Consider the following 20,986-nt stretch of genomic DNA (forward strand, 5'->3'; position numbering starts at 1 on the left):
TCCTTTGTGGCAGTATTTCCCAGCTGTTTCTTGTTTAATTCTAAATATTCATGACATTAATTCTATTTAAGTCCTGTGCTGTTATCTGAGACGAAATGTCAACATTTTATGACAAACTGCTGTATCCATTGCTTAGAGTGTCTCAGAGGAACCTGTTTGCTGTGGCTGACTATCAATCTCTGATGGAAAACCTGATTGACACCAATAAAAGCTTGGTAGTTCTCATTTCCCTATTTACAATGATCCAAACAGCTCAATAGCCATCCAAGATCTTTAGAGTGTTTTTAGCCTGTGCATAATTCATCACCTCAATTATTGTGCTTTCTTAACTTCTAGTTTTGGAATATCGGACCTCCTCCATCAGGTCAATAGAGCATCCAGTTCTCTCTCTTTACCCTTTCCTTTCTTGCTGTGATCACACAGGAGCCCAGGTTCCTTCTGGGCCCTGGAGAGGCACCTCTTCACCCTCTTTGCTTCCTTCCACATCCCTTTTCATGGGTTATTCTTTTAACTTGCTCTATGAAGTGTATGCTCCAGACCATCCCAGATCTGTCACACATGCAGAGGAAAACAAGTTGTTGCCTCCAACCTCTTGATTCCATTTTCAAAGTGAGCTCAACCCTCACTTAGCTGGTTGGGGTTTTTGTTGTTGTTATTGTTGTGATTTCTATTTCTGTCAGCGGTGAAGAAAGGAAGAGACTCTCAGACCCCAGACTGTGAATATAATGCTGACAGTAAGAAAAAACATTTAAGAGGAATCTCTGTGAGATACTGAGGTCAAACTTTGGCCATCTGGCAGTTGGGAAGAGCCATGTGTGAAGGCACGCCAGGCACCTGCTGAAGGCAGAGCTGCAGCAGCAAAGTCTTCAAAGGTTTGCTGGCTGCTCTCAGCCATCGCATGGGTTTCATTTGTAGCTTCTCTTATCGAGCACAATTTCTAAATGAGGATGGTTGCTTCACTTTAAGGACGTACAAATGACTTGCCCTCACCTGTCAAGCATGATCCTTGTATTTTACCAGGCCCATTATGAACGCAATCTTTCTGTCGAAAATTTGCATACCTCCTTTCTTGAAAAGTAATGACAGCAATTTCTTTCCCTCCGCTCACTTTCTGAGTGTCTCATTTAACAGCACCTGGGAAACCGACAGGCGCAGAGATGAGAAGTGAAAGAGAGCAGTTGATTAAATCATCATCAAGTCGGGCCTCAGAAAGTCAATTCTGCTTCCCGTCTGCAATGATATCCTTTTATCTTAAAGTAATGAGCTATGGCACTTTTGCATCCGGTAATGCGATAAGTTCTATTAGCATGTTCCATTTGCTTCACAAGCAAGGGCAAGTCATTTCAGTAAGCTCATATCACTGCAATCAAAGCAATTGGCTTCACAGGCAGAGAAGAAAGAGGAAAGGCTCAGGGTGATTTTTATGGATCACAACACAGTGTAAAAAATAGATTCTTGTATTATTTTAACCCGTAACATGCTTTGCTTCTTGTCAATCAAGGTGTTTTTATTTCATTAGTCTGTAAGTACCTGGAAGACTCAAATTCCAAACAGAACTCAAGAGCTAAGACCGGGAGTTCTGCAAAATAAGAATCTTTCCTTATACAGATAACACCCACTAATGCAGTATTAGGCACTGACTTCATTAACCACTGATTAGTTTAAACCTTTCCTATTGACTTAGTCCATCAGTACAACTGCACATTTTTATTATTATTTACTATTATTTATTTTTTTGATCCCGAAAAGGTACTCATGAGTTGAGAGGATGTTAAACATGACATTACACACCGCAAATTGCCATCAGTTGAGAGGGTGCTAAAAATAACATGACAGCTGCATGTTGCCTGCAGCCAGCAAGGCAGGTAAGGAGGCAGCAAATGTGCATCCCGAGTCCCAGGGGAGAGCGTGGAGGCATTTTTCCTTATGCAGCCCTCAGGAGCTGAGGCAGAGACTTCACTCTTCAATTGCAACAGAGAATGACTTCCTAAAATCAGGATTCCTGTGTGTGTGTGTGGCTGGCAGTGCCTGGTGCCAGCTGGTGTGGTGGGATTTGGGTGCCTGACTAGTGGCTGGGCACTTTCTGAGGGTGCTGAGCTGAGGAATGCATGGCATTGTTAGTTTTCCATCTGGAAAACGCATTTAATCCTCCCCTGGCCCTGCTGGGAGCATCATCCTGCTCTGGGGGTGGCTGGATGGGGCCTTGGGCAGGTGTGGGGTCACCGGGCAGTGACCCCACGAGGAAGCTGCTGCAGTGGGACCTGGGGCGCAGAAGGTGCAGTAACCTCCAGCCCCCTTTCCAAGGAACAAAAGAAAATAATTTTCTTCCAGGGCTGGTTCCACGTGTCCCTGGCGTGACAGAGGAGTGGCAGCTCTGCCCCTGGCAGGTCCTGTGTCACCTCCCCAGCAGTGCTCCCAGTGACACACAGCTCCCAGCCTGCCCGAGGGGAGATCCCTGCAGATACAGGGGGGAGCACAGCGGAACCAAACCTCAGAACAGGACTTGTCTTTGGGGGTCTTTCTGGAGGAAAATCCCCCCTTGGATTTACAGCAAGTTCCCTGTGGCCTACCAGGAATATTTGGGCCTCCCAGCAGGTGCCAAGGATATATCCATGTCCTAGAGAAATGTGGATCATCCTTATCCCATACAGCAATATAATCCAGCATTTTCATTTTAATACTCAACATATAATTCTTTCTTATCAACCCATTGTTTTGTTGATGGTAGAGCTAAAAGGAACCACTAATTTTGTCATTTTATAATATAAAACAATCAAAGAAAAGTCCTGGGAGGGAGGAATGAAAAAGAATTGCAGCTGAAAAACATTCTAAGTTCCTAATATTTTTCTTGTGAGGGGCCCAAGATAACTTCAAATGTCCAAGACTGATACATTTCATCTGAAGTGAAGTAGTTTGGATGAAATGGAATTCAGATTAAAGGTCAACATTGCAATCTTTTGTCCAGACTTAGGTAATTTGTGTAAAATGGGACTTTTTGGTGAATAATCCATAATTTTAGCTTTTAAGAAAGCAGACCTTAAACTTCTCAGATCATCTCTGCTTCAGAGCCATTCCTTACAGTGAATCGCAGTGGATAATGGTGAGGAATTGCTAAGCAGACTGTGATGTTTACCAATTTGTGAGATGCTATATATATAAGATTCCTTGGCAAGGAGCTCCATGCTGAATGCTACTTGCAGCAAAGTCACAGACAGGAAGGAAAAAAGTGAAATTCTTGCTCTTAGATTCTTTGTGACTCTGCCGGTCTCCATTTCACCAATTAGAAAATTGCCCATTTATTCCCTGGCCATGTCTCCTTTCATCTAGGAGATGTTTTTTCTCCTTTTTTCTTGGAAGCAAAGGTCTAATTGTATAGCTAAAATACCATCTTTGCCCTTTCCAGGGCTGCCAGTTTGTCATTGGTGGAGAGATGGACAAGAATATTGTAAATGTCAGTGTGAACAGGCTGAGGTCTGGGTTTTCCCTCATTTTCTTCAGATTTCTTTTCAGCAGACAGATGAGTAGAATCACTTTGTTCAGCGCTGGCGTTGCAGCAGCTCTGACTCCTTTGGTGGCAATGATAAATGGCTCCAAGATATGAAATAGCTGTTCCAGCAAAGTCCATTGAGCAGAATAGAGAACAATGCCCTCCTCAATGTCATTGTACATGAGATATTCAATGATTGCCACTTTTTGCACAAGAATGTGTTCAATCAGCAAAGTACAGAGAAATCCATGGTGTTGCTTGAGCCTGAATGAGCTGGCGAGGTGGCACAGACCTTTACTCAGCTTGATTTGGACCAGGCTCTCTCAAGTTATTAAAATGGGCTCAAATTAGAGGTGTCACCACATAGGGTGTCTGATTTTTGAAACGTGGCTTTGGGATCAGGCTCATTCTGCGGGTGCTGTGGGAGATGTGCTGTGCATTTCAGCTTTCTCCACCCGGGACCGTGGACTGGGGAGGTGCAGCTAATCTTTAGCCTGATCTTCAGTTTCCCTTTTCTTCTAAAAAACACAGCAGCAATTATGCCTCACCTGTGGATTGGAAAGTTCTTTTCCATTTCCCACTGCAGGTCTGTGTGTGCACACCCACCATTGCAGGGAATGCACCTGCTGCAGCCACGGCCCAGGCTGACTGCAGGGCTTCAGCAGGTTCAGGCTGGGGCAGAAAGAAGAGATTTCTGCTTTGTCTTTGTCTTCTTCCTCACCTGGGCTTGATTTTAGGGATAATTATTTGAATTTTGACTGCATCACCCATATGAAAATGTAAGTTTTTTGGGTCACTGACTGTGCTTAGCATTTCTGGAGCAGGAAGGTGCAAAAGTACTACAAAAGGAAGCTTGAACACTTGGCACGTGTGTGTGTGTGTGTGTGGTGATGTGATAGCTGGTGGCTTTGCTTATTTAAGGGATTGGAACAGTTTCAGTGATAACTGTGGCCACTTGTGCAAATCACAGTCAGTCTGGTCTCATTATTACCTCAATTATTATAGACCTTAGGAGCACCCTTAGCATTTCCATATGTCCTGTAAGATTTTTATCAATGAAGATCATTTTGAGTGAGCTTTACTTGCTTTGAATTTTGTTGGTAGTCCCATAGATCTTTTGGGAAAACTGTTGAGTCCCTTCTGGCCAGTATGAGACTTTGAGAAGCACAAAACAGCCATTTTGCAGTCCTCCCACTGAGGAAGCTGTGATCTGAGAAGCTCTCACCGCATTTGGGACCATGTGCATGTGAAAATTTGGCCATCCAGAGGGCTGTGGGTGCTCAGCAGTTCTGCCCATCTGGACTTCGTTTCTGTGCCCAGCACAAGTTGAGGACTGGCCAGGGGGTTGTGTAGAGCAAATTTGGCAATTTGGCTCTGGGCTCATCTCAAGCCTGGCCTGGAGTGGCTGTAATTGGTCACAAGTTGTGTTCTGCATGGAGACAGTAAGTGCCTTGAGCCTGAGAATCAGAGAAAGAAACCTCTGTTTGTTCAGGTGTAAAATGTGTCTGCAGTCTCCTTGTCCTGATTTGTCACATTATCACTCTCAGCTTCCAGTGAAGCTAGTGGCAGTTATCCAAAAATCAGGTCATGCTATCTCTGAATGATATTTTGGATTCCCAGTTATTTGCAGAATATTCCAAGGCAGCCTGTGCACAGAGCGATGGTTTCCTGACAAAAGACATGGGAGAGCACCGAAAAATGAGCTTTTTGTAATAGACACGGAATACTGAAACGCAGCCCAAAGCAGAAGGCCAGTACAAAGTATTTCCATTGCTTCAATTCCAAAACAGTCTGGCGCTCTGAGAACCACAAAGCACTTAAATCATTTTACTTCTTCCTGTGGCCCTGGGAGGTAGGGAAATGCTGGAGGAATTGAGGAATTGAGCGAGCAGTGCAGACTCAAGCCTTCAAATTGACCAGTAATTCTGAATAATCAACTTCACGGTTGTCAGCTTCAGTTTCCAAAATGTGCTTTCCAGCCGTGGGTAGCAGCAAGGCTGCAGGAGATGGAAACACCTTGTGCTTTAGCACCTCTGGGGAGAACTTGCATCCAGAAATGTAAATGAGCACATCAGAGCACGGGTGGCTTCATGTGAGCGCAGTGCCTGGGCTGACCCTCAGGCATGGGGCCAACATATGCAGTTGCTCCAATTCTGTTTCCAGCCTGAGTAGCAAACATCTTTCTTCTCCCTTTTTGGCATTACCCCTGCAGACGAGCTGTCCGATGGGCGGGTGTGCAGAACGTGCCAGTGCAGAGTGAGTCCTGCACACACACACGGATAGGTGCTGCACAGACACACAACCCCAGAGCAGCACTTAGAGCCCTGTCATGCTCTCCCTCCTTTTTTCCTTGCATCCAGCTGGTCCAGAAAGCTGCCATTGGCCCAGGACCGCCCTGCTGGACAGCGGGTTCTCCCCTGGTGCCCAGCCCCTCTGTGACAGGCCAGGAGCTGCCCCAGGGCCAGGCTGCATTTATTGTCTTTGCATAATTCATGAACGTGAGGGGTTTGACCATCATCCGTCGCTGCCAGCGGCTGGCACGGAGGGCTCTGGAGGCCGGAGCTGTAAATTGGATGGTGCACTCCTGCCGAGCCCCCAGCGAAGTCCTCGGGTCAGAGTGGGAATTCAGTGGCGGGAATGGCGGCGTTTGCCCCCAGCGCCACGCGGGCCCCGCGCAGCAGAGGCACAGAGCTGTCACGCACTGGGCACGCCGCGAAGGCAGCGGGAGCGTTTTTAATCGGCTTGGCACCCGCGCCGCTTCCATAATGGACACCAGTAGGTCTCGGTCCTTCGCCATATGCTTAACTCTGGAGACAAGGCGCTTCTGGGTACAGCGGTAATTATTTGATGTGGAATTAAGCGGACCTTGAAATTAGAACTGGACCGTGGGAGAGCAGGAGGTTTGGAGGTTTAACACTTTGGTGGAAATGGCCTCCCGCCGACTGCGCTCTGCAGATTCACTGGGGTGTGGGGAACTGTTCTGTTGGCAAATTCAGATGTCAGTGCTGGCAAGTTCTCTTCTCCCCAGGTACCTCCACGCTGCAGGGAACACAAAAACCCTGAGCTTTTCCAAGCTTATGGTCGGTAAAAACTACAGCAGAGGAGAGATTCTTTAAATCAGACCAAAACTGAGGTAAAGGAGAGGCTGCAGAGTGTTCTGAGCTCAGCTGGGTCACAGGACACCTCGTGTGCCTGGCACCAGGAATGGGTGGCACCTTGAAACCCTCTGAACCCTGCTGCTCAAAGGGAGTTGCTCTTGCCTGCTTAGACATCCGCCTTTTACCCCCTTTATTTTCACTTTTGGATTCAGTCTCATCAAGACTTGGAGTTTGCCTGGAGGGCGGGCAGAGACACAAACAAATGGAGCAATTGCCCCTTTGCTCCCTACTTTGAAATACATAGGAGGTGTGTCCATGGATCCTGGGGAGCTCATGGTGAGGGAAATCCTGGCGAGCTCATGGTGAGGGAAATCCTGGCTCTGACCATCCAGGGGGAGAAGGTGACAGAGCCCAAAAGCTGAATTTTTACAATAGCTGTGAATCAGAAATAGTAAATGGAAAATCCTTGTGACATGCTCTGTGATTCTGGGGATGTCCTGTGCAGGCCCAGCAGTTGGACTGGATGATCCTCATGGGTCCCTTCCAGCACTGAAGGTTCTCTGATTCTGTGCCGTGATTTTCATGGATTAAAGTCCATGGGCAAGTTTGCCTTTTTGTAAATGTAGGGCCTTGCTCAGCTTCATACCAAAATCTTATACAGGCAGTCCTGTTGAAGACAAAACATGTTATATTTATGGGGTAAGCTAGGAGTTCTTTATATCAATACCATGCTCTTCCAGAAATGCTCTCCTTTTGTCAATTAAGTGGACTCTTCATTAATTCAAGCATCGTGTGAGGTTTTCAAAATTAAAGGTAAAAGTGCCCCCTGTCTTCATGTTTCTTCTCATTTGTTACCAGAGTAGATACTCTGGTATTAAATAGGTGCAACTAGTGCTATATAAATCACTTCCGTTATTAAATAAATTTCACTTCCTTTTCTATTTGGAATCAGCTGCAAGGAGATTGTAATTTTATCTAATCTTTCCGTCATTTAAAATTAGTTGAAAAATACCTAGAAATAGTTCTTAGCTCTAATTTGTTAGTGTAAAGCTCAGTGGTGTAGGGAAGGCACATTTTGCCCCCTGTACTGATGAAGACAAGGGAAAAGCCAGTGAAACAGCAAAGTTATAATTAAACAACAGACAGAAGATGAGTTGATTTGTGCAAATCAAGAATTTGTGGGAGTATTTGGCTCTGTCTGTTCCCATCTCACTGTATAGTTAACCTTTGGAATTCGCAAAATAGAACTAATTGCAAAGCAATTTGATTGTCTTATAAAAATACTCAAAGATGCAATAAACATGATATAAATACATAAAGAGCTTAACTGAGTGCTGTAAGAACCTGACTGTCAGCTGGTTCTCGGGTAGGAAAGCCTGGATCTCCTGTTTGGTGATGTTTTTCCTTGGAAATCTTTGCCATGTGATCTGCAGAGGTGTGAGTTCAGTCTTGAGTGATACAGACAGTTCATCCTTCAAAACCTACAGCTGTAGATGGAGACAAAACAGACCCACAGAAGGAGGTGCAGGTATCCAGAATTTGGTGGGAGGGTTCAAACCTGTGAGTCCCAAGGTTCTTAGAATCCTGCTTTGGTACTTCTAGCAAATGCAAACATGGTTTGGGTTCTGATGCTTGTCTTTAAGATACATTGAGTCATCTAGTCCTGCTCTCTTCCTACGATAGCAAAACTTATTTAAGAGTTGAGCAATAGCACTGGATAAATATCGAGACTCTCTAGAGTTACCATTCAGCATTCTGTAAAATTATGATACCTGGGTTACTCTCAGAGAACCTCAGGGAATCAGTGACTGTGGCACGTTCTTGCTTCCCTGCAATCTCTGGATTCTTTAGTTCAGCAGCCATAGGCAAAGGCACAGGGGGTCCTTTCCATGTGTTCCTGGAGAGCAGCAACCTGCAAATGCTCCTCTTTGCTCTGGGCAGACCTGAGTATCTGCATGGAACTCCTGGAGCTGATGGTCTGGCAGCCAGCAGGAGGAACACTGTCCATCCAAAGAACACACACCTGCCCTCTAAGACTGTTTTTTCTTCTTCCCTGATGCAGTTTTGGAGTCTGAACGTGCCCCTGCACCATCAGCTCCTGTGCCCCTGAGCTGGACTGACAGAGGGCTTTGCAAATGGCTTGTGGTGTGTGCAGGGCAGCTTTTTCATCACTCAAACACAAAAATGTATCCTCTGCAACAGCACTGGGGGAAATTTCCTCCCATACTGTAGCTGAACTTGTTCCTAAAGGTGCCAGATGTGACACCCAACATTTATGAATGTATCACCCATCTTGTTCACAGAAATATTTATCTTTTTTTTTTTGCTGTAGCAAGTTTCTCTTACCTGTGCTTTTTCTCTTTTTGTGTTTCAGTGTGACAGCGACAGTGATCAGGAAGAAAAGGTAAGAAGGAAAATCAATATGGGAGCAAAACTAATTTATTGGATTTCCGTATTCCTCTTAATCTATTACTTATTCAGAGTTTCTTCTTGGACTAAGCCAAAGCATCTCTATACAAAGAAAATTTCTGTCTCTAATTTAATTTTGGAATAGACCTCCAAGGAAAGAGAATTCTAATGAATATTTTGGAGGCTGTACAGTCTGTCTTTAAGCATAATGATGCCACGGTCTGTGTGGGTTGTTTATGAACACCAGTTTCACTTCCAACCTTTTCCATGGCTACACTTCCCCTTGGAAGTTGTAACAGCAGCTGAGTCTGTTGGTAACCCTCACATTTGCACTTCTTAACAGTTATTTAACCACTGTTAGTGCCTGTTGTGCTTCTCTGCAGGCAAGGGCCTGAAAATTCCAACTGAACTGTTACGGTTGATGCAGCTATTTTTTAGAAATAACATTTGGAAACTGTACTTTAAGTCAAGTAACACAACTTGCTGAGCACTATCTCCATGATTTTGAGTTTCTAAGTGGGAAAGGGGAAAAATTTAATGCTGAAAGAGTCAGGCAATGGTCTCTGATGCTGCTAATTGTTTAGAAGACTAATAGTAATGAAGAACTGGTATCCATACTGATGAATATTTTTATCCATTATTTTATGTTGTGAACAACCTAACCTTCTTTCTTTGGCAAAACTGAAATAATCATCACAGAAAAACTTGTCTAATTTCCTTATTTCCAGGTTGGATTTTGTGATTTTTATTTGTTTGTTGAGCCTTAAGGGATGTTTTGTTAATGTAATCACTTTTGCCTCCTCTTTCCCTGGATAAATTGGGGGTTGGAAGTCAGGGGAGGGTAGAATAATGTCAGAAAATATTGTTCCTATAATAGTGTTGAACTGGTTAGAGTTTCCTGAGTGGTTCTGTTAACCAGCTCCAAGGCAGGCCGAGAAGAGGAGAGATGACCATGCTGGTGTGCAGCTTATCCAACAGCCAAGTGCAAATATGCTGTAAAATCCAGAGGGAAACAAGGAGTACAAAAATCACCTTCCATGAATTTAATCAGTTTTCTGCAGGGTTTGTGTAACAGGGAGCCAAGGAAATTCTCAAAACCATTCTGTATATAACTTCCAAAGCTTTGCCCTTCAGCTCTTTTCCCAAGTAGAGGATATTTTTCCTCATGTTTCTTAATAATTTGCTAACTATTTTAAAGAACTGCTGTTTACTTTGAAATGCAATGATTTTCCTTGCATAAGGGAACTAATCACTGGAGTTAATCAGTGTGACAACAGAAAGGGGAGGTTTTGTTGGGTTTTTGCACAGAATATTAACCTGCACTTTTCAATATGAATTTTTAATGCATTACCATTACATTCCATCCTGTGAAGTGATTATTCATTTTCAGGATGTTCTTTATGCAGAGGAAGATGATAAACTGAATTTCAGCTTCTGTGTTTATGGCACCCAGAACTAAAAGTGTAATTTCCTGTCACTGCAGCATTTATGGAGCTGAACCTCTGCCCGTTTCACTGAATTTTTCTCTTGCAGCACTCCTGTATAAAAAGGCAGAGACAGCTTTTGGGGATGGAGGGGGGATGCTGGTTCAGGATGGTTTCCACAACACAACACAAGAGAAACTCATGACTGCACCTCACACAGAATATCCCAGTACTTGTGTGGGCAGGATTTAAAATCCAGATGTGTAGTTCATCTCCGTGACCTATATTTTGTCTTCCCCATAATGAAATGAGATTAAGTGCAGACCCAAATATCCCTAAAAATTTGGTGCTTTTCAAATGTCAGAACCAGACCTGTCTTTGAGCTCTCCAGCTCTGGCCCAGTTGTGAGAGATGACTGCTCACCCTGGCATATTTATTCAGGCTGTGCTGGCAGCCCAGGCAAAGATCTAAAGGCCTTGTTCTGCTGTTAATTTGAATTCAGCATATGTAGCCTGTTATAAAATGCGAGACATCATCATTTGAGCAGGTCAAGCATATTCAGATGAAGACAAATGGTGCTTATTTGATTTTCTTAAAATCAGGAAATGAAAAAAGCGCTCTCTGGAGAAATCATGTTCTGCCTGACTTAGATGATAGACCAAGGCATGTACCCCAGATAAGAGCAGGCGCTCATCGCTGGGTTTTATCTCTGAAGGACGGTGGGGACTGTCAGCTCGCTGACATGTGCATTATCCATGTCATTTTAAACAAAGTGACCTGTAGAAAAGTGCACTCTGCCGTGACGTGATAATGGGCTGTTGGATGACAGGTAAAGTACACACTATAAAGGAGGCTGTGCGTTATTCCTTTGTTTAACTGACAAGTAGAAACTTCTTTTCTTCAGACAGGCAGGATCTTTTAGATCTCTCTCAATAGGACCCAGAAGATTTTTGAATTCCTGCTTTAAATAAAATAACATTTTTAGGACAAAAAGTTCCCGCGAGCACGCTGCACTGGGAGAAGCAGGGATGGTGGATCCTGTCCAAGGGAGTGTTTCATCAGTAGTGCCCAGCATCCTCGGGTTTCATTATTAGCCAGGAGAGCTGGGGGTGCTCAGCAGGATTAGAGGTTTGAAGATCATTTACCCAAATGCCTTATATCATGATGATATTGGCCTCCAGCTGTGGAGCTGTTCTAGCAGTGAATTGACAAATTGCTCTTGGTTGGACCTCGCTCAGTGTGTTCTGGGGATTGTGGAGTTGTGCCCCTCCCACCAGACACGGCTTGGCCTGAAATGTTTCTGGGAAGAGGAGATCTGCTTTTCTTTAGGACTATCTCTTGCAGATTTTGAGACCCTGTTGTGTACAGAATGTAGGGTTAATTGCTGCAGAGCGGTTCTGTACTCGCTCTTCAGAAAATGCAAAGGAAGCAATTTTGCTTCATTTAGGACTTTTGAGGGCAGACCCCCTCTGATCCTCCATAGGAGATCCACAACAGGTAGAAGCAATGAATATAGGTACATACATACCTCTGCTAGAATAAATAAAACCTGCAATCCAGAAAGGTGGACCAGAGCCTTTGAATGAAATATGGCAGATCAGGAAAGGTGTGTGACCGATGGAGGGGCTGAAGGGTGAGCTGGTTCAAGCTTGCCTGGATGGGCCACTGTGAGCAGCAGAATGAAGGCAGGAGCAGGACCTGGGAGCCTGAGGAGCAGCTGGATGGTGAAGGGTGGCAGGGGGAAAGGCAGTGTCTCAGCCTGGGCCTTTCCCTGGCTTGGATCTGTGCCTATCTGGCTGTGGAAATCAGGCTGATATCCGATCCCTGGTAGGTGCTGGCTGTGCCTCCAATCCGCCTTCCCCAGCCTTTAATTGGGAGCCGACAGACAGAGTCACTTTGTGTCTGCCCTCAAACCAGACGTTTCTCCAGAGGTTTCTCGGGAAGAAGAAACAAGGATATTTAATTGAAACAAAGATGCAGCCCCTGCTTAGCGGTGCTGTAGCTAAGGCTGTGTCAGCATCTCAATTTTAAGTGACATCTTTTGGGTGGATAATTTGTCTATTTATATAGATTCATGCTCCTTCACTTCAGTTTGACACACAGGACTGGACTGGAGCACTCAAAGTAGACATTTCACCCTCCTGTTGCTGAAAAGCCTGAAGAGGTAGCAGGCTTGTCTGTGGAGGGAGAATATATTTGGAAGACTTGAATCAGAGGGAGAAGCTCTAATTTTTAGAGAGCTGTCATTTTCCATCCTGGGATCCTTTCAGCAAGTGCCACTGGGATTTCTTACTGAATCAGAAAAAAAGTATGGATCCCAGGGGATCTCCGATTTTCTCCATTAAAAAGTCTGTCATTCTTACTCTTTGAGCAGGTCTCCAGAGCTGATAATCTAAAATTAGGGCAAGCTATTGCACAGCTGACAAATTTAAGTGCAACTGTCTTATCTTTTGATATCTTGATACAATCTTTAAAATTAAACCTATGGTAATTAATACAATATTAAAAACATGAGTACAAACACAAAGTTTGTCTTCTGGAAATCAAAGGAAATCTTGTTTGGAAAAGATATACAAGGAGCTCTAATAAGGAAGTCAGGTGCTAAAGACAAAGTAAGAAACGTGGTCCTGTTTTATTCTCCATCTCCACCATCTCCTCTCACCACTCTGTTTAATTTTAAAAGTAAGGGCTCGATCTGAGGCACTTCAGTGATTTTTCACTTCTTAAGAAAATGCTTCATTGATAGGGGAGCTGCTTTGCAGGGTACACAGGGCGAGGCTGCTTCTGCCTGGACTTTGATGGGAAGTGCAGCCTAAAAAACATCACTATTGCTGCCTTAGTCCTGTGTTTATCTCAGGGGTACCCAATCAGTGCAGGAGGCTCTTGAATCCTGCTGGAATGAGGTCTCCCAGGGCCCAGCAGTGCCTGGCTGGTGCTGGCTGCAGCCCAAGTGTCCCTGCTGACCTGGGCTCAGCTTTGGTGCCCCTGGTGCAGGATGGGGAGGGAGAACAGAGCTCAGCCAAACCAGTGGCTGAATTTGCCAGGTGCTGGCATCTGTTCAGAGACGGGGAGTAACAAAGGGAGGGGATTGGGATTAGGATGAGTGGCTCTTGTGCTTGCCAAGGAGCCTGTGCTGGTGGGACTGTGTTGATTCATTATTTTTCTCTTTGAAAGAAAATTTTCTTCTTTGAAGAGAAAAGCGCTGTGCCATTAAAAGCGCTAAGAGAGGTGAAGACTGATCTTTCTTGATTGCTTTTAATGATAATGCTGATACATCTGATAGTTTTAAATCAGGTGCAAACCAAAGAATGGCATGGGAAATACCATAAATGACTCTGCTGTGCCCAGGTAAAAGGGATGGCTATTTGTGTGTATCTGCACCAAAGCATTCACACCTGCACCCTCTGTATATTTCTGCAGCACTTTTGGCCAATTATTTTGTGTGTAGACTCTAGAGAGACATTTTGGAGTGGCATTTTGGCAGGTGTGTGTCTCCCAGTTTATTGCACGGGCTGCATTTTAGTGTTTGGTGGTTAAATAACCACACGAACAAGTGTTCATGTGTTTGTGTGTGTTCGTTTGTAGTTCTTTCCAACTTCACAAACTCGACTGATTTAGGTCGTAAAAAATGCTCTGATAAACCTAAGAGGAGCTTGGGAAGGACCTGCTAAAACCATGTCAGTCCATAGCTTTGAATAAATGCAGAGTTTGTTGGTCATGAACTTCAGGAGCCGTTTCCTCCTGCCCTGCAGACCTGGAAGGTCTCTGCTGAAAGCACAGAGCATCCTGCTCAGCTGGGGCAGAGCTGCTCCATCTCCCCTTCACTCCAAAGCACGTGTAGGACACAGCAAATTGTCTTTTCCAGGGGAACAGGGAGAACCCGGAGCAACCCCCACCACTAACTGTGCTGGAAAATAGAAGGCCAAAGAAGGCAGCTGCTTTGCACAGGGCTGTGTTCTCTGTGTTCTGTAAAAGCTTTATCAGAAATGGATTAAATGGTGCTGAAATTGCTTTATGCCACCTTATATAAAAATGCTATATATATTACATTTTTAAACAGGTGCAATCCACTCTCATGGGGGCAGTTGCATCAGTTTGGGATTTTTTTAGTAGGGTGCTTGGAAACAAAACTGTATTTGGGATGTTTTTTCCTTACCCCTGGGAAGAATGAGGGAAGGAAGAGTTTGGGTAGGAAGGAGGGAAGGAAGCCCTTCAAGGGAAAAACATCCCCTGGATGGTGCCAGGGCTGTGGCAGAGAGACAACTGGGAGCCAGCTACATTTAAATCACCACAGCCATGCAGTCCTACAGTAATATCTCTACTCTTCTTAGGGTTCAAAACTCTGCCAGGGTTCCCATTTGGTGTTTATGCACTGCTGGAGCATAAATAATAAATTACAATTTACCTAGTCTGAAAAACTTTAGTCATAAAGGGAAATTTGAGCATTTATTGAGCTGTTGAAAGAAGGGCCTGTCATCAGAGTTGTTTTTGGTTTTTTTATCTCGTTCTTCACTGTTCTCAACCACAGGTGCAGGTATAGAAAGATTGGGAGTGGTTTTTCGAGGAAAACTTCAAAAGGTAAACTGTGCCATCTCCAGTCTAGTAAGAAGGAGAAAGAAATTGGTGTGTGGCCTTAGGCTGTGTGAGACATTCGTGTTTCTCCCAGTCAGGGACACACAACAGCAAGGAACCACTGGAGAAGAGTTCCTGAAGGGGGACTGGCTGCAATAGGGCTTTCATGTGGGAGCTGTGGGCGGCTGGTGGGGGATCCTGCCCAGCCCAGATCACGTCTCTCTGGGTTCTACGGGACAGGCTGGGCTGGCACATAAAGGCTGAGAAGCTGTCAGGCCATTCAGCCCCCCTTTGCTCCAGGAAGGGCAAAGCATTGCTCACAAAGGAGCAAACTCCTTGGATGGTGGGTACCAACCACCACGTTTGGCAAACGAGGGGAAACAGTGGCTGAGAACCCAATTTTAATCAATTACCTCAGGTCGTGGGATACTGCTGTCTTGCTGTTTGGCATATATTTATTTTGGCTAAGGGTAGGATTAGAGAAATCATTCCCCGATATTATTCCAAAAACTATTTCTGCAAAGCCGGGATGTTTCCCACAAGGGCGATTTACGCTGCATATTTGTACAGGTGTTGTCTTTTTACCTCTGGAAAACGCAACACCTTAAACTTGCCCCAGGGGTGAAAGATCACCCAGCCTTTCTACGCTATCGAGGCTCTGGCAACAGGGAAGTATTTCTTACTGTTTAAGGCCCATTAGGAGGGAAGATAAGGCTCCTTTTTATCCATTTGATGTGCCCCACGGTGGGCCCCCACGCTTGGAGTGGCAATAAAGCGAGCCGAGCGCGTTTGCTGTGAAGGATGCTGCGTTTGGCAGCGAGGGGAGCTCGCAGGTGGAGCCTCTCCCCAGCAGCGCCCATCCCATCCTTTGTCACTTTGTCACCGCTGTCACTCGGCAGCGCCTTGTCACAGGGAACGTGTGCTCCTGCCCTCTCCCCTGCACCGATACCCTTCTTCTTCTTTTTTTTTTTTTTTTTTGGTCCCCATTTCATGTAGAAAATTTGTATTTACTTTGGGAGTGTAATTTGTTCCTCATGGATAATGTGACCCTTAGCGGAGCTGGATCATGGGTTAGTTGAAGTGATATTTTCCGCTAATGGTAGTCGTACATCATTGCTGTCAGCTCGGGTTAGGAGGCAAGCACATTACAGCTCCATTTTACCTCTGCAGGCATCTGGGATTATTTGCCATAACTGAGTATGACATGACCACACTACAGAGTGCATTAAAATTTTACTAGCTGCTCCGGCAAGTTCCTTGGCTCCAGCCTGCCTCCAGGCAGCCGCGGTGATGGATACCTCCGAGGTCCTGACTTGCTGCACCAAGGATACTCAATGTCAATGGCCCAAACAGGTTTTGCTCTCCCCAGGGCTTGAGCCCAGCTCCTGGCAGTGAGTAAACAATGCAGAGCTGCAGCAGGGGAGGGCAGGGTGGCCCAGATGCCCCTCTGAGGATCCCCAGCGCGTTGGAAGCCCCGGCACTGTCACATCAGTGTCTTGAGATGCTGCTCAGCCATCAGGGCTTAAAAAGGGTCATTTGCAGGTTGTCTTGTGGGGATAAAAATAAAACATTGCATGAAAATCCAAACTGGTAGCAAAAAGCAACCAGGGCTGTGGAATGGTACGTGTTAAATGTGTAACAGGCATGGAGCATGGTGCATAGCCAATATGGAATATGCAAATGCAGCAAATACCAATGTTATGAGTGTGTGCTCACGTTGCACTCGATTTTCTGCTCTGTGTATATGTGCAGAGTCATATTTACACCTGTAGCAGCACACACCTATGCCCAGTATTTTAATTTTTTTCATTATTTTAATATAAGCAATTACTGTACTGGTACAGGACCTTAGAATACCAGCCATAGCTTATCTGCATGTATACTATTTTGCAGCATGTGTTTTCATGTATACACATGCCTGCTAAGAAAATCATAGACATTGCTTTCATTGAACATAGCTTTTTATATAGATGTGCATTATTTGCAATGTGTCTGTTTATATATATTGGCATTCCAAATTAGAGGTATAGCTATACAGAGAAAAGTGTGCTGAGGAAACTTGGGGGAGATGTTAAATTGAACATCGCAGTGGTTTTCAATGCTTCTTAACAAAGCATAATATATACCCCATGATAATTTTATTGCAGCCTCCTGGTGGTTTTATAAATATCTACAACACACGTCTGTGCTGCCCACAAACTCTCCTCCCCACAGCAGCACTAATAATCTATAATAATTTCAGGCAAAAGGTACATAATTACAGAGCGTGTTTCTGTAAGGTGAGCAGCGACTGTGTGTGTTTGAAATCCTCCGAGTTGGTCTTCTCTGTCCTCACTCTGTTGTTCTGTGAATTAGCAGATGGAAAAACTTCAGTTTTGTTTGTTTAGCTTTTTTGTTTTCTCTATTAAAGTGTTTAATTGCATTTGTATTCACTGTGAGATGAGAAGAGGGAGAGGGGTGAGTAGCTCGTGAGTTCATCAGGGGAAGAGTGTCTGGGCTCGCAGAGTCATGGAGTGTTTTGTGTTGGAAGGGGCCTTAGAGATCACCTCATTCCAACTCCAGTGTCCCTGAATCCCCACCTTTTCCCTGTTCCATCCTGCCATCCACTGTCTGCACTCCACTTTTTCTGAAGTGTCCAAGGCCAGGTTGGACAGGGCTTGGAGCTCCCTGGGATAGTGGAAGGTGTCCCTGCCCACGGCAGGGGGTGGAATGGGATGAGTTTTAAGGTCCCTTCCAGCCCAAACCTTTGTTTCTGTGATCTAGGGCCAAGTTTCAGGATGTGATACTGACTTGCAGGGTTTTTTTTTTTTGGTATAACACATTCCTGGCAATAAATATTCACATCCTAATTGCAACACTCAGAGCCAAACTTTATCATGCCCAAGAGTTTTACCTGTGCCTGGATTGTAGGATTTGATTCTCAGTAGGGGAGGAGAGAAGAAGAGATTAAAGATTAAAGCTGGTGATGTGCTCAGTGCTGTACAAGAAAGAGAAGAGACACTTTCAGACATCTCTAAGGATAACATGCAAATTCCTAAAGCCTTCCCAGCAGCTTAGATCACAGTAAGAAAGACATTCCAAATGATAGATAGTTTTGCTTGTTCACTTTATAGTGTTACATCTTCTTTTTTATATGTAGCAAAACTTTTATCAAAGTGGCTCCATGAAGGGTGTACGTGGGAATGCCAGGCAAGATTTCACTTTCAGGTGCCACTGGCACAGAGAGAGTGAAATCACAGAGTGGTTTTCTGATCTTGCACGTAGCAAGTTGTGATTGCAACTCAGGGAAGATGTGTGTCTGTGTCTGCACACAGTGCATGTGCCCAAAGCTCTCCTTGTCCTGAAAGATGAGAATTTTAAACTTAATTTAGAATGCTTGAACCAAAATCTTTTGTAGATTGAGCAGTTATGTCTGTTGTTTTGCACAGGTGTCTGTACACCTTCCACACAAAAGTAAGAGGAGATGTCCTGAAAGGAAATCTGTGTCCTGAGAGGTTCTGGCCCAATTCTTGTGATCACCACACCCCCATGGAGCTGTTGTTGGTTAGATCTGAGCTTTGGGGGTGTGTTAATGGTATTGATGAGTGGGTATGTGTGATCTGTGTGTGCAGACAGACAGAAATTCAATCTGTGGATCTTGGAGTTTGGCCATGGCCAGACATATCTAGGTTATACAAAGTGTTCTTTAAGGACTTTATGTTATTCAAGAATAATATTCATTTACACTTTATGCTCTTGAATAACATCTGGTTTTCATAACAAATCAGGTTTTATAATCATGTATGAGGCATGCTCCCCATTCCTGAATGTCTGTTCTCACTTTCCCTTGAAAAGAAAAAGGCTTGGGATTGAGAACTGAGAAGGTGAGACATTTCTTTGGAGGTTTCTTTAGAAAGAGAAGGAAAAAAAATATATAGAACAAAGTTATGGCAGTTATTTCATGGTTTTAATAGTCTTGGAGGCCACAACACATGTAACCGTCTCAGGTTTCTCACAAACATATCCAAGGACAGGCTGAAAACAAGGAGACAGGAAATTAAATGCATGCACTGAGGAATTGAGAAGGATTCCAGCAAGGACCGTGCTGGTTCTCTAAATACTTCTCTCCATGTGGCTCAGGCAGGGTATTGTGGACCTGGAAGTGGTGTAACACAGCTACCGTGTCTCTTGGATTCCAGAAATTCCCCAAACAGGGCAGAAGTCAAGAGAATAACAGGAGGTTTGAATTAGGGTTGGGCCTGCAGGTACCAGCAGAGTAAAGATCATTCTGGGCTTTCATCTTACAGTTAATCCAGGGCAGGTTTGGCAAAACCTCTCCTGCCCTCCTCACCCCCTGGCATTGCCAGCCAAGGGAACCCCTTCTCCCAAAGTCTCACCCTGCAGTGAATCCCTGGGTTCTTTGTTGGAAGGAAGTGGCTCCAGGGTAGAGGAGGCAGAGATGTTCCCAGAGTCAGGGAGAGGGGTTTTTAGGAGAGCAGATGTGCAAGCAGTGCAGGAGTGCCTGACCCTGGCTGGTGCTGTGGGGAACTCCATGGATGTGCTGGAAGCATCTCAGAAGGGCACCACACAGGAGAACAAGAAAAGCTCTGAACAAGTTTATGTGGCAGCTGGCAGGTTCTCCCGGGCCCCCAGCGTGGGCACAGCGTGATGTGGCCACTGGTCTGCACACTGGGAGCTACTGGGAGTGGGGAAGAATTGGCTGGAGGTGAACCTGACGTGCTTTGCTTTGGAAATGAGGGTCAGCCTGTGCGCACTGACTCTTGCAAGCTTTTCTGTGACCTCTGTGGAAAGCCTGGGTTCACTTGCAGGCATTACAAAGATGCCTGGTTTGTTATTTTCTTTTAGTAGGAAACACCGAGAAGGCCTTTGTGTCTTTAAAAATTGCCTGGGCTTTCTAATTCATGCTGATCTCTCTCCTGAAAATGAACCACTGAATTTCTGGGCTTTGCAGGCTGCCTCAACATCCCATTTCAGCTGACTCTGGACAGGCAGACAATATTAAACAAGGTTGTTCATTCATAACAAAAGCATCCTAATTGAGTTACGTTATTACATTAACTGTAGCAATCAGATTGAACCAAATCACTGAGCGATAATGTCATTTTCCAGGGTATCATTTGTAGGAACCAGTTGTCCTGTAAGATGCAATAACTCACTTAATCCTGTGGAGTTTATGGTGACTTATGTATCATATCAAATTCCTTACTTTCAGGGAAAAACTGAGCAGTTAATGCATGGCTGTGAATGTGCAAGTGATGAATTTATAGAGAAACATTTAGCAGATCCTAGACAAACTGAAGAATGAGTGATAGTCTATAATAATCTCAGAGAAAGGGGCTGTTCTAGGAACGGGTAAGACATGAAACATTTTCAAACTGTGAACTTCTGCCAACACATGGGTGGCACAGTTTGTTTCAGGGGCTGAAGGATGCCTGCTTTATTGGCTCAGAGCTGCCCATTGAGCACAGATTCTCAGCCAAAGACTGGGAAGGAGGATAGAGGTGAATTTTGGACTGTACATGCCAAATGTTTCCAGGTAACCTCATTTAGAAAACTTGGTTTCTGATGGCATTTTTATGTGATGCCAGGACACTGCTGGGGATTCCTTTTAATGCACTTACGAGTTTGGTTGGTTGGTTGGTTGGTTGGTTGGTTGGTTGGTTGGTTGGTTGGTTTTGCAAAATCATGATGAAGAGAGGAGATGAGGAGAGGTGCCAGGCAGTTCAGAGCAGAGGGATAAGATGTGGGACAGGCCAGGCTCAGCCCCACTGAGGTGCCCCTGTGGGGACACACTCTGGTGGGCAGTACGGGGAGCCATCCATCCTCCCAGTCCGTGTGTTTCTCTTCCTGTGCCCCGCTTTGCTCCTGGCCTGCACAAGCATTTAAACTCCCAGTAACTGGATTTGCCTCAGGCATTGATGTGAGCTCAGTGCAGCAGCACATCCTGAGTGTGCTCCCTCTTCCTCTGTGGTGTCCCTGGCTCAGGAAACCTGGTG

At 44.9% G+C, this 20,986-nt stretch overlaps 1 protein-coding gene across 2 annotated transcripts in view; it reads left to right on the forward strand.

Moving 5' to 3' along the window:
* The window catches only part of AUTS2 (activator of transcription and developmental regulator AUTS2), a 771,484-nt gene that overhangs the window by 524,125 nt on the left and 226,373 nt on the right, over positions 1 to 20,986 (forward strand). For both annotated transcript variants that reach the window (XM_040082301.2, XM_040082302.2), the window contains exon 5: positions 8,960 to 8,989. In XM_040082301.2, coding sequence (XP_039938235.1) covers positions 8,960 to 8,989 — 30 coding nt within the window. The remainder of the gene's footprint in view (positions 1 to 8,959; positions 8,990 to 20,986) is intronic.

This window comes from Hirundo rustica, chromosome 19 (genome assembly GCF_015227805.2).
Source record: "Hirundo rustica isolate bHirRus1 chromosome 19, bHirRus1.pri.v3, whole genome shotgun sequence".
Lineage (NCBI taxonomy): Eukaryota > Metazoa > Chordata > Aves > Passeriformes > Hirundinidae > Hirundo > Hirundo rustica.